This window comes from Mesocricetus auratus, unplaced genomic scaffold (assembly GCF_017639785.1).
Source record: "Mesocricetus auratus isolate SY011 unplaced genomic scaffold, BCM_Maur_2.0 Super-Scaffold_100007, whole genome shotgun sequence".
Lineage (NCBI taxonomy): Eukaryota > Metazoa > Chordata > Mammalia > Rodentia > Cricetidae > Mesocricetus > Mesocricetus auratus.
Window position 1 is genome coordinate 56,655,275 of NW_024429191.1, and position 13,063 is coordinate 56,668,337.

The 13,063-nt window shown below is 44.3% G+C and overlaps 1 protein-coding gene across 1 annotated transcript in view; it reads right to left on the reverse strand.

The window, feature by feature from the left end:
• Positions 1 to 13,063, reverse strand: part of Supt6h (SPT6 homolog, histone chaperone and transcription elongation factor) — a 39,587-nt gene that overhangs the window by 12,425 nt on the left and 14,099 nt on the right. The window contains exons 7-25 of the mRNA XM_005077020.4: positions 12,207 to 12,480; positions 11,383 to 11,484; positions 10,452 to 10,568; positions 9,860 to 9,949; positions 9,548 to 9,690; positions 7,395 to 7,543; positions 7,170 to 7,268; positions 6,633 to 6,762; positions 6,397 to 6,547; positions 6,110 to 6,264; positions 5,741 to 5,936; positions 4,914 to 5,053; positions 4,688 to 4,805; positions 3,567 to 3,643; positions 3,172 to 3,307; positions 2,737 to 2,874; positions 2,498 to 2,665; positions 1,602 to 1,729; positions 352 to 559 (exon numbers count right to left, since the gene is read on the reverse strand). Of these exons, the coding sequence (XP_005077077.1) occupies positions 352 to 559; positions 1,602 to 1,729; positions 2,498 to 2,665; positions 2,737 to 2,874; positions 3,172 to 3,307; positions 3,567 to 3,643; positions 4,688 to 4,805; positions 4,914 to 5,053; positions 5,741 to 5,936; positions 6,110 to 6,264; positions 6,397 to 6,547; positions 6,633 to 6,762; positions 7,170 to 7,268; positions 7,395 to 7,543; positions 9,548 to 9,690; positions 9,860 to 9,949; positions 10,452 to 10,568; positions 11,383 to 11,484; positions 12,207 to 12,480 (2,719 nt within the window). The remainder of the gene's footprint in view (positions 1 to 351; positions 560 to 1,601; positions 1,730 to 2,497; positions 2,666 to 2,736; positions 2,875 to 3,171; positions 3,308 to 3,566; positions 3,644 to 4,687; positions 4,806 to 4,913; positions 5,054 to 5,740; positions 5,937 to 6,109; positions 6,265 to 6,396; positions 6,548 to 6,632; positions 6,763 to 7,169; positions 7,269 to 7,394; positions 7,544 to 9,547; positions 9,691 to 9,859; positions 9,950 to 10,451; positions 10,569 to 11,382; positions 11,485 to 12,206; positions 12,481 to 13,063) is intronic.

A 13,063-nucleotide genomic window follows, 5' to 3' on the forward strand; every position in this document is an offset into this window, starting at 1 on the left:
AAATTTCAAAGTCACCTGTGGGACACTGTTCTGTAAGGAACATGCATGACGCTCCAGGAAACCCCATGTATAAATGTAAAGCTCTGTTGTTGGAAAGGAGGAATAAGGACCTCCAGGGCAAGCACAGTACACATATCCTTCTCCCTCTGTCCTCCTTCTCAAAGGTCATGGCACCTGACACTTTCCTGACTCACTAAAAGCTTCCTGCTGAAACCTAGTACAGCATGGGCAGGGAGAGGAGAGGATCAAGGCTTCAATACAACAGTATCAGGGTTTCTCTGGATATCAGCTGCCTACGTCCCTTCCCACACAGCTACTTGAGATAGTTCTTGCCTGCCAGGACTTACTCACCTGTCTCTCTAGTTCTTCTGCAAAGGCATCAAGGTCTAGATCCTTTAATCGCTCTGGGTTTTCCAAGATTTCCTCAAGGGCTCCTGCAGGATTGGCATCCTCTGCAGACTCATCATATTCCAAGGCGTCCACTGCCATCTTCCTGGCCCATTCATATGTTTCAGGGTGGACTCGGGAGCCATCAAGGACTTCAATGTATGAGTCAGTGCTGAAGAAAAGGCAGAAATGGAGCAAGGTATAAAACCAGAAGTTTTGATTAATTAACAACCCAAATGTCACCGATGCGGAACTGGCTGGGTAAATCAGGGCACTCCATATGATGGAATACTACACAGCCATTAAAAAGAATGAAGTAAATTTATGTTTGCTGACATGGGGAGATGGCCATGATATATTGATACGTGAAAAATGCACTGCAAAACACTATGAACCATGTGATCTCATTTTTGAAGTAAATGAGTAGTTAGTAAATGCATAGCAAAAATAAAATTTAGAAAATTGTAGTATACATAAAAACTGTTATGGTAGTTTTTTTCTGGGGGGTGGAATTATGGGGGACTTCCACTTTCTGTATAATAAGTTCTTTATGTTGAATTTTATATAGTGAACTTATGAGTCATAATATAAAATAAGAAGGGGGGAAAAACATCTGAGAATTTGCTGGCAGCTGTTTTCCCCCATAAAGCCTTCCCAGGCTGGTCTTGCCCGTGCACTCACATGGGCCTATGTTACTCGTGGAGTGTTACAGCAAAGCTGAGTGGAAAATGAAGTTTTAGAACTTGAAGCCTATTTCCCCACTGACTTCCATTACTGAATGAGGAGCTATGTGCCCGTGGAAAAGATCCTCCAAAGACTGAGTTGATAACTTCTGGAGAGGAAGAGGTCAATAGTGAAGTCTCAGTACCACCATCCTAAAACAGAACAAATCTCTCTCCCCGTCCTGAACCTCTTCACACCCATGCTCTTTTCCCACGGCCCCTTGTTATTCCCCTTCACCTGGCTGTCACAAACCCTAAGTACAACCTTATGCCTTCTCCGTTAAAGATGACACTGGTGCTTCTGTGTCTCCCTCTCACATGAAAAAGCCTCACAACTGATCTTTTCCATAGGTCAGGGGTGACTTCTTACCTTTTTAAAAAAACATTTCCTAATTTCAATTGGCCTGGGGCCCTTTCAAAGGCCTAATTCCCTGACACCCCAAATCAATGCCCAAGGAATTGTTCCTGGCCTGTCAAAGCAGAAGGTATCACCTGTCCCCCAGAGAGGCAGTGTCGATCTTGAGGAAGCCAGCACAATTCATGAAGACTTTGGGACCCATGTGACACATGGTGACCAGCTGAGTCCGGCTCTCGAGTCGAGTATTGTTCTGTTTCAAGATCTAGGGAAGAGGGCTGGCAGTGAGCAGGGCAGTAAGGGGTCCTGCCTCCCTAGACCGCTTTCTAGTTTCTGTTAAACTCTCTATGGCTTCAACTCTGTCAGACTTAGCATCTGGGACACCACCATGTTACCACTTCAAATGCCTGTAATGAGCTACACGTTACTTATCAGACTATGTATAGCTGATTCAGTGGCACACACATGTAATGTTAACACTTCAGATATTGAGGCAGAAGGATCATGAGGAGTCCCAGATCAACCTCAGCTACAAAATAAGCTTGAGGCCACTCAGGGCTACAGGAAACTATCTCAAAACAAAACAAAACCAAGGCCAGGTGATGGAGGCACACACCTTTAATCCCAGCACTCAGAAGGCAGAGGCAGGTGGATCCCTGAGTTTGAGGCCAGCTCACAGAAAAAGAAACCCTGTCTTGAAAAACCAAACCAAACCAAAAGACAATGGCATACATGCAATTGTGTATGGCTTGAAAGTGTACTGCAACAGAGAGTCGAGGGAGCATCATTCATATTAGGAAAAATGGTATTATGAATGCTGTTGGAACTCTTTCTGAAAGCTGAAATCCCTTTTTGTTTGCACTGGAAAAACCTGCTCTTCTGGCTTTTCCTGTTTTCCATTATGGCTTAAGGCCACTATAGCACAGTAGTGAGGCCGACTCTGAAGCTCACTGGCTGAATAGCTCTTAACAACCTGCTTTACCTCTCTGATCTGTCAATCATATTGGCAAAGTTCTTCACACACCAAACCTACCTTCAGCAAGTGGGTCCCTTTTCGAGGTCCCAGGCCACAGACATATTGGATCAAGGCCTGGCTGTAAGGATGTGCGATGGCACGGTTGACATCAACCCCGACCTCATTGACCCGGTTGATGAATTCACAGTACAAGGCGTTGAGCAGCTCCTCTTTCACAACATGCTCCTACCAACACAGCAGCAAGTAAGGGCACTGTGCCTTTCAACCCACCTGGCCTACTTGCTGATCCTACTTACCTGCAAGGGATGAAACTTGAGACACAGGATGTCTTCATCAGAGCTGCACACCTGAGCAAATTCTATCAGAGGGTCTTGGATGCGCCGGGCTAGAGAGACGGCTTGTCTCAGAACTGGTGGATAATCCCGAAACTCTGCCTAGAACCAAAGGAAGGTCACAGAACCTTAGGGTGTCCACAGTGACAAGGCAAGAAGAAATTAAACTATTATGGCTTGAGCCACTTTTTAAAAATTTCCTTTGGGGCCCCTGTCTTCCTAGGATCACTTTAATCTCTGGAGCTGCCAATCTGAACTATATCTAGTAGCCCAGAAAGTCTCTGTATGGGTAAGCTAATAGATGTAGTTTAACCATGACAACCTGCATTTCCTATTCAATCTCTCTAGGGTTCACAGCAATTGCCAGAGCAAGCCTCTGTGGTGTGGGATTAGCATTACCTCTGATTTCTTGCTGTTCATATACAGAATGGCCAATTCGTTGTCAACCAGCTCCACCCCAATAGAAGAAAGCTGTTGGCCTTGGTCCAGTTCATGTACTATGCGCTTCACATCCTCAATCAACATCTGGGCATCCCTGGAAGGATGAGGAGTATTGGTCAAAAGATCTATTTCCTCAGGAACGGATACTCTCCACTAAGAGGTGGGGGGGGGGGGGGGGACGAGGAAAGAGCTTCAAAAGAGAGAGGAGCCATCTCTCTCAGACCCCTGGAGCATCAACACCACACCCAGACACAAAGCCTCTGCTCTGGGCATGTGCCAGATTAAGCAATAAGAGATGAGTGACTCTGGGTCACAGCTTTACACTAGGCCTGCCCAGAGTCTCATACTCCTACCTGTTCTCTCCTGCAACAGTAACCACATGAGGCTTCTTATTTACAAGGAACTTCTTTAGGGTTTCAATATCTTGAGCCTGAATTAAAAGAAAATCATAGCTGAATAACTCTAAGCATGGAAAGTTTTCAAGCAAGCTGAGGCTTTCTTTCTTTTTTTGGGGGGGGGGGATTGTTGTTTTTATTTATTTATTTATTTTTACGTGGGTTTTGTATCTAGAACTTAACTCGAGATTTTCTTTTTAAGATTATTTTTGCTGGATATGGTGGCATGTCTTTAATTTCAGCCCTTGGGAGGCAGAGACAGGCATATCTCTGAGTCTGAGGCCGGCCTGGTCCCAAAGAGAGTTCTAAGACAGTAAGGGCTGTTACACATAGAAACCCTGTCTCAAAAAACAAAAACAAAAACCTTTTCTAACTACATGAACCACAGTTTGACAGTGCTATACTGATATTTTGATCCTTATTTTAAGAGTTAAAAAACATAGCTGTTGGATAAACTTTGTTATTTTTTTTAGAATGAGGCTTTTTACAAAATTTTGAAATACCATTATGATAAAGAAATCCAGAAATAGTCAAATTCATCTTTCCTTAGAAAAAGAGGTGCAGAAGGGCAGAAGCAGGGAAAAGGCTGGATCAATGCCCAGTGGCTCTCCTTCGTGCAAGAGTCTGACCCAGATGCTGCTAAGAACAGAAGCAGCAAGGCAGATCCACAAGTACACAAGGCCTAGACACTGGCTGAACACCAGAAGTGAACCACACCCAGTGAAGAGTGCCAGCTACTGCCAACAGAAGTGAGACAATGTATAAATATTAAGATGGAGATTAAAAGTATCAGTAGAGTATTATAATGTTGTTTATTTGATTAACGTTTTTTATGTTTAAAAAAACTTGCCAGGAGTGGTGACACATACCTTTAATGCCAGCACTGGGAAGGTAGAGGAAGGAGATCCTTGGGGTTGAAGCTAGCCTGGTCTACATCTGTTACTATTTCCTAAAGTTATTACATTTCTGGCTTATACTCAAGAGGTGATGACCTTGACTTACTTATGTGAGTTTTTGTTGTTTTGCTTATACCACAACACTGAACTAGTACACACTTGTGACCTGTTCTAGAGACCTACCTTTTTTTCCCGCTCTTCTTCTCTCCATGCAGTTCGCCGTTTGGTAAAATGGGGCAGGCGGAGGAAATCAGTCACTTCTCCTTCACCATTGACTAAGGCACAGAACACAGGGTGATCTCTGCCAGCCAGCCACAGAAAGAACAATGCAATAGTTAACAATATGAACCTCAGTGGGAAGAAGAAAACATGAAAGACAGGTGAGAGATGGTGCAAGGCAGGTAGGTACCTGGCAGAGGAGAAAGCAATGCCTAGGACTCGAATGCCTTTCCCCTGGTTCTCATCCATAAAGTCATCATCTTCTTCTACTTGCTGATCAGGTCGGTAGGGCGCCACCCTCAACCAGTTGTAGAGCTTTCTGCTACAGGCCTACAGGACACATAGCAGACACTACTGTCACCAGGGACTTCAAGTGTGTAAGGGCATGTATTCATGGGGTACATGTCCTAGCCACTTGGCAGGCCTACAACACAAAAGCTTACTTGTGTTTTGGAAATGGCAGCAACATAAGCAAGATGTTTTTAGATGAATGAAGACAGGGAAGAGACCTGGAGAAAACTTGGACATGAAGCCTCTGCCCTGTTTGTACTGTCACAGATTTACGCTCTGTATATCCTCATTCTTTAGCTACAAGACAACTATGGGTTGTCTTCATTCTCAGCTCTACTAAAGAGAATGAAAGCTAAGGTGTGGTACCATAAGCACTCAGGAGGATCACAAGTTCAGCTTGGGCTACACACAGAGACTTTGTCTAAAAACAAATCAGCAGGGCCAGAGAGATGACTCAGCAGGGTAAAGGCACATGCTGCCAGTCCTGACAACCTGAGTTTAATACATGGAACCCACATAGTAGAAGGGAAGAATCAACTTCTAAAAGATATCCTCTTACCTCACATGTTCATGCACAGACTCACACTTTAATAAATAAATATAATAAAGAAAAAAATAGTTTAGGGCTGGGGTGTGTGTGGCTCAGTGGTAATGTACTTGTCTACTTGTGCAAGGCTTGGGTTAAACATTTGGTACCAACCCCAGAGAGGAGCATGTGGGCCTCACCTTTACAACACTCTCTCTGGCTTCCGCTAGCAGCTTGTTCTTGAGTTCTTTGGCCATCTGCACATAGAGGAACTGCTGTAAAGCTCGTTCAATGGCCATAGTGCGCTGCCGGTTCCATTCCTGTACTTGGTGACTGAACTCATCCCTGTAGTAAAACTGTTTGATCTCCTCGAAATATGTCTGGTCATTGCCATACCTGAGGAAAGGCACAAAGCTATGGTTTCTGGTGGAGAAAACATGACACTCACATATCCATGAGTGAACCAACAACAAGGCTCATTTAATTCAGAAATGATGGTTTATGTCCCCCAGGGCTGTCTTCCCTCCTCCAGCCTCCTTCAGCTCAGGACTAAGTTATATTTAGCTTACCCTTCCACTCCCTTCATGTCTATGCTGATGTCAATGGTGAGCAGCCCTTCATCTTCAGCCAGGCCTATCTTGAGGAACTGGTCATCTCTGAGCTCTTTAACAGGCTTGTTTTTTAAGTACTTAAAAGAGTAAGCGTAGTGGGCTTCATCCACATCCTGAACACATTGAGAGGGAATCATTAGCAGGAAGGCAGGGCTGGGTCCTGGGAGAAAAGACTGCCTTTGGGTTGGAGGCAGACACAGTCTGGTGTGGCCACACTTACAACAACAGCCCTTTCCCCAACATACCTTTCTGCCTTTCTTGGTTGGGGTTATGTTTAGCTTGGCTCTCTCCTGGAAGGTTTGCCTCAGCACCTGTCTGACAAGGGGCTCTCGAGCAATCTGTAGTGCGACCATATATCGTGCACCTTCAAGCACAGCTTCTGGTGTAGGGAACTGGCTGTGGGGACAACAGGGGAGCTGCAGGATGAGGGTGTCTCTGTCTCCAGGTCACCCCTCCTGCTGGCCACCTGCTGTATGCCCACCTGCAAACATAATCTTTGGCCAGCTCCAAGGGCTCTGCAGGAAACTGTTCTGTCTCATGCCGTTGGTAGCTGTCACGGAGGTTCTCCCCAAACTGCTCAGGTGTGAGGCCAAACTTTTTGGCCAGGCCATCTAAAGCATACAGAAGAGTGAATGTGAGGCTTCAGCCAGCCATCAGACCTCTCACCTGTCACAAGTTATAGCAGCTGTTGTCAGTAGTTTAAAAGGGCAATGAGGCCATGAACAGGCAGGATAGGCCATCAAAGAACAACAATAAAGCCTAACTTTACTCAACTGGGAGACTTTTAACTGTATAGGAAATTTAAGAGACACTGGATAATCACAGAGGAAGGAATAGAAAGATGGTTGGAGGAACAAGCATTTATGGAGACTATCCAGTTCATTCCTGGAAGAGTGACTAATATGTTCTTTCCTGTTCCTGTCCACTAGGGCATTACTGGAAATGTTTCCCTATTCAAAGCTAAAATGCCTAGGTGGCCAAAAAAAAAAAAAAAAAAAAAAAAAAGTTGGTTTTTTACCCAGCCCTGCACTCTGGCAGATGGTGTACATGTCTCGGCGGGAGGCTTGCTTGAGCTCTGGTCCCCTTTGTTCTTCATCTTCAGCCTCCTCACCTTCACCTGGAGACAAATTTGAGGGCAATCAGCTTTTGTTTCTAAACCATTCCAAGGACCTGAGATGTCAAGAAGCCCCAGAGGGCACCCAATCCAGACATCAAGATTGGAGTTTTCTCTCTCAACACTTACCTTCTTCATCTCCATCCTCCTTTATACGTTTTAGCTTCTTACGGCTAGCCTTGGCAGCATTCTGCATCTTGGGGATGTCACGACCATAATAAAGTAAGAAATGGTTGTAAACGTCTTTCAGTTCATCCATTGACTGTACATCTTTGAGCCTGCAGGGGAAAGATGCAAGATTCTGTTACTGGAGGCAAGCTATGCTGTAATACTTTCTAATTCCCAAGAAGCAAGATCAAGTAGAATGAGCAAAGCAGTTCCAGACTACACAGGTAGGCTATCTTAAAGGAATATATGTTGTTGGGAGTGGCAGTGCATGGTTGTAATATTTAGAGACTCAAGCAAGAGGCCTGCCAAAGTCTGAGATCAGCCTGGGACATTCAACAACATTCTACTTCAAAAACAAGTAAGCTGGGTGTGGTGTCCTAGAACTTGAGAGGTAGAAATACTAGGACTGTACTGTATAAAATCCTGTAAAAATATATACACACATACACAAAACATGTCAAACTGAAATGGTTAGTGGTAATTTTTAGAAAAGAAAGTACAAGGCTGGAGAGATGGCTCAGTGGTTAAGAGCATTGACTACTCTTCCAGAAGTCCTGAGTTCAATTCCCAGCAACCACATGGTGGCTCACAATCATCTGTAATGAGATCTGATGCTTTATTCTGGTGTGCAAACATACATGCATAACACTGTATACATAATAAATAAAATCTTTTAAAAAAGTGCTTACAAAAAAAAAGAAAGGAAGAAAGATAGAAATGAAAGTACAAAGGCCAGGTGTGGCACCATACACCTGTAATCTCAGCACTAGAAACAGACTAGGGTACAAGTGTCACGTCAGTTTGGGCTGCACAGTAAGACTATGTCTCAAAAACAAAAGCAGTATAAGGAAGAGGCAGATCAGGCAACACGTGTTTAGTGAAGTTCAAAGTCTTTGAAAGTACTTCTCAGCTTGTAAGTACTATCCACCAAAACCACCTGTTGCCCTCCAATACCACATTATTGAGGCTACCAAATTACTTTAAAATTATAAACTGTCTCTTATGTAGCATTACACATGGAATAAATGCACATATTATCAAATGTGAATACTGAATACAAGGGCTGGGGAGATGGCTCAGAGGTAGAGCACTTGCTGTTGGATTGCCTGACAGCTCTCTTGTTCAGCTTTTTTTTTGTTGTTGTTGTTTATTTATTATATATACAGTGTTCTGTATGTATGTATCTCTGCAGGCCAGAGGAGGACACAAGATCTCATTACAGATGGTTGTGAGCCATCATGTGGTTGCTGGGAAATGAACTCAGGACTTCTGGAAGACTAGCCAGTGTTCTTAATCACTGAGCCATCTCTCCAGCCGTCAGCTTTTTTTTTTTTTGGTTTTACGAGACAGGGTTTCTCTGTATTGTTTTGGAGGCTGTCGGTCCAGCCTGGCCTAGAACTCACAGAAATCCGCCTGCCTCTGCCTCCGGAGTGCTGGGATTAAAGGCGGGCGTCGCCACCGCCCGGCACCTCAGCTTTTTTTTTAAAGTTTGTTTTTTGTTTTGTTCTGTTTTTCAAGACAGGGTTTCTTCTCTGTGAAAGTCCTGGCTGTCCTGGAACTCATTCTGTAGACCAGGCTGGCCTTGAACTCAGAGATCTGCCTGCCTCTGCCTCCCAAATGCTGGGATTAAAGGAGCATGCCGCCACCACCCAGCCTTGAATTCCTGATTCTTTTAACGATTTTTGGTAAATGAGTCAGTTTGTTTTTAGTACAGTAACATGGAAAAGCAAAATGAATACAATCTGTTAGACCATTCCCTTGCTCCCCATGGAGTTCTATAAAGTTCAAACATGATCTTCCCAGCTCTACCTTCCAACACCGCTCAGCCAGAAAATTCACTTTTAGTTGGGCATGGTGGCAGACACCTTCAGTCCCACTTGGGAGGCAGAGGCAGGTGTATCTGAGTTCGAGGCCAACTTAGTCTACACAGTGAGTTGTAGGACAGACACAGCTACACAGAGACCCTGTCTCAGGGGGAAAAGTTGTTTCGTTTTTGATGTATTGACAATTTGGGTGCTAAGGGCTGGGGCCCTATGCTGTAAATCTGCTCCTGAGGACCTACCTGCCTTCAGTCTGGTTGCTCCCTGTAAGAGAATAAACCCTGTATGCCCTACCTCTCCATATCAGTAGTATCCAAAGCCCGGATGCCATCAGCAAGAGGTTTGTCAGGATCAGCAGAGATTTGCTCATACTGATAAGCCTGCATCTTCTCAAATAGCCGAGTTAGGTTCTCTTTTCGGATCCTCAGCTGAGTCCACTAGGGCAGAGAAATGCAGGAGTGAGAACTGGTTTTAAGCCCTGGAGACCCAAGTTCGCTGTTCCCGTTAGCAGAAGCCCCTGTGGGGTAAGCTGGCAGCCGTAGAAGTCAGAGCTGTAGCACCCTGAACCTGGTTCTCAGCTCCCTGTGGGCCTTTTGTCCATGTTACCTTTTCGTCCCACTGCCACACTCTCCACAGGTCATTGATGTGCAATTCAGGTTCCACATACTCCTTTCGGTAGAAGGCAATAAAAGGTACCTACAGTAGCAAGGATACTGCTGTCAAGCAGAAGACCTGCAAATATCTCCTCTGCTAGAGGGTAATGATTTCCTAGTCTAATAGCTTCACAAAATCTTAAGTACAAGAATGGCCTCTCCAACTGGTTATCCAGGAAAAGTGTTTTCTCCAGTGGAATACATTAACATTGAAGACAGGAAATCCTGTCCCCGTGGTCCCTAGTGCCTCTTGCTGGTCATAACACTCTTGAGTTAAGAGACTCCTAACGATAAGGGGTTTACCACTTGATTATAGCTGCCTCTTGCCTCATCCTTTAATTTATATATAGTGTTCTGTCTGGAGGCCAAAAGAGGGCATCAGATCTCATTAAAGATCACTGTGAGCCACCATGTGGTTTCTGGGAATTAAAATTAGGACCTCTGAAGGGCAGTTAATGCTCTTATTCTCTGAGACATCTCTCCAGTCCATCCCCTAAACTCTAATGAATTTCTAACCACTGAGCTACTAGAGCTCAAGGAGTCACCTCAAAATGCTGATTCCGCATGAAGCCCAGGGCTTCTTTGATCTTCTGAATTGTGCTTGGCCCTTTGCGACTGAAGCTACTGGTTGGCTGTCCACGGTCTAGGTAATCACAGCTTTCCTATATTAAGAAGAGGCAAAAACAAAACAAAAGCAGCAAGTCACATTATCCTCTCTCTTACCACACAAAGGCTTAATAACATGATAGTCTTTTCTGAGGAAGTCTAAAATATTTTTTTTCTTTTCCATCTCTTTGTTTTTGGTCTTCCAAGACAGGGTTTTACTGTGTAGCCGTGGCTATCCTGGAACTTGAGCTTTGTAGACCAGGCTGGTCTCTAACTCAGAGACTGGCCTGCTTCTGCCTCCCGAGTGTTGGGATTAAAGGTGTGGGTCACCATGCCAGGCTTATATACACATACACTTTCCCAGGCATACAGAAGCGTTACACAGGGAAGGAATAGGTTCTCATTTTCATCAGATGGCCCTGATTCATGTCAGAACTTTTAACATTTACTTTATGAATATGAATGTTTTGCCTGCATGAATATATGTGTACCATGTAAGTGCCTGGTGCCCACAGAGCTCAGAAGAAGGAATAGAACCCATAGAACTCCAGGTACAGAGCCGGGTGTTGGTGGTGCATGCCTTTAATCCCAGCACTTGGGAGGCAGAGGCAGGCAGATCTCTGTGAGTTCGAGACCAGCCTACACTACCAAGCGAGTTCCAGGACAGCCTCCAAAGCCACAGAGAAACCCTGTCTCGAAAAACAAAACAAAACAAAACAAAACAAAACAAAAACAAAAACAAAAAAAAAAAAAAAAAAAAAGAACTCCAGGTACAGGCAGTTGTAAACTACTACTGGGTGCTGGGAACCAAACCCGGGTTCTCTTTAAGGGCAAGTGCTTCTGTCCTCTGAAGTAAAGACTTCTGAGTACCTGTAGGGAAATGGTTGGTGTGGCAAAGGCATTTCTGTAGATCCAGTCAGCTTCTTCTTCTAGCTCATCATCTTCAGCTGCCTTGACAGGGATGGAACGGAGCTGGAGTGGATAAGAGGGTGAGATATCTTTATTCTGTATCCTGCTTAGGGAAAAACACATACTATTTCTGAACAGAAGCATGTGATTCTTAGGCACATTCTAAGGTCACATGACATGAAATGAGCATTTTCCAGATTTGTTAAGAATACTATTTCATGCCGGGCAGTGGTGATGCACACCTTTAATCCTATCACTCAGGATGAAGAGGCAGATTGATCTCGGTGAGTTCGAGGCCAGTCTGGTCTATACTGAGAGTTCCAGGACAGTCAAGGCTATACAGAGAAACCCTGTCACAGCCTCCACCCCCCCAAGATTAAGGCGAGAGGATCAGAAATTTAAGGTCATCCTTAGCTACTGAGTTTGTGCCACTCTGGGCTAAATGAGAGCCTGTCTCAAAAACAAACAAAACTATAAAAATAACAAAGCAAGAATGCCATTTCAATGTCAGACCTGTAATCCTAGCTACTCAGGAGGCTGAGGTTTAAGACCTGCTTGGGCTAGAGTCAGTTGAAGGCCAGCCTAAGTTAGTGAGACTCTGTTTCAAAATAAAAAGTAAAAAGAGGACCAAGGACATCAGTCAATAGCAGCACTCTTACCTACCATATAGGAGGCCCTAAGTTTAATTCCCAGTACTGCCAGAATAAATAGATAACAGACTCCCTGGACTTGAGTTGGATGGGTTTCAAAGTCTATGACGGATACTACTCATTGTGGTTTCCTACCTGGAACCTCTCAGGCAAGTCAGTGGCTCGGATTTCATTGTCCTGGTCTGTGAGGTGGCTGCTCTCCAGTTCACTGGGCTCATACATCTCAAAGATGCTCCTACGGCTCACACGCTTCTTGGTGGTTTTCTTGGGGCGCACTCGGATTTCACCTTCAGCCTCTTCATCCTCATACTCATAGTCTTCCTCCAGTTCTTCATCATATTCATTGTATTTTTCAAATTCGTCATAGTCAAAGTCTACACCAAAGATCTCCTGAGCTTCTTGCAGGGCTCTGTGTGAAAGAATAAGAGGCAGTGGGCTCAGGATTGAGAGAGAGGAGAAATACAGCCCCTGGCCAGATCTTTTGCAGGTCTCAGAGGACTAAAGGAGCAAAGAGAAAAGCCAGTTGGATAATCATATTCAACCTGGAATAAATAGGTGCCTGGAAATTTCAAGGCAAACTATTATCATAGGATAAAAAGTCTATCTTTGGCACCTGCCAGAGATAGGTAGATAGGTCCTTATTCTGATTAGCGAATCATCTGTTGCCAAGATACTACAGCATTCCCTTAGTACAAAACCTTTCAAACTATTATGCTTTTATACAGATTAGAAGGTATTTTATAGATGAACACACCAGGCAAAAGAAGGATGCTAGACTCATGTCCATGTGCAACTCTATCCTAATCATTTTTTTTTTTTTTGCTTTTTTTTTGAGATAGGGTTTCGTTTGTTTTTGATTTTTTGAGAAAGGGTTTCTCTGTGTAGCTTTGTAGACCAGGCTGGCCTCGAACTCACAGAGATCTGCCTGCCTCTGGCTCCTCAGAACAGGGTTTAAAGGCTTGTGCCACCACCCCTGGTTTTATCCTTATCTT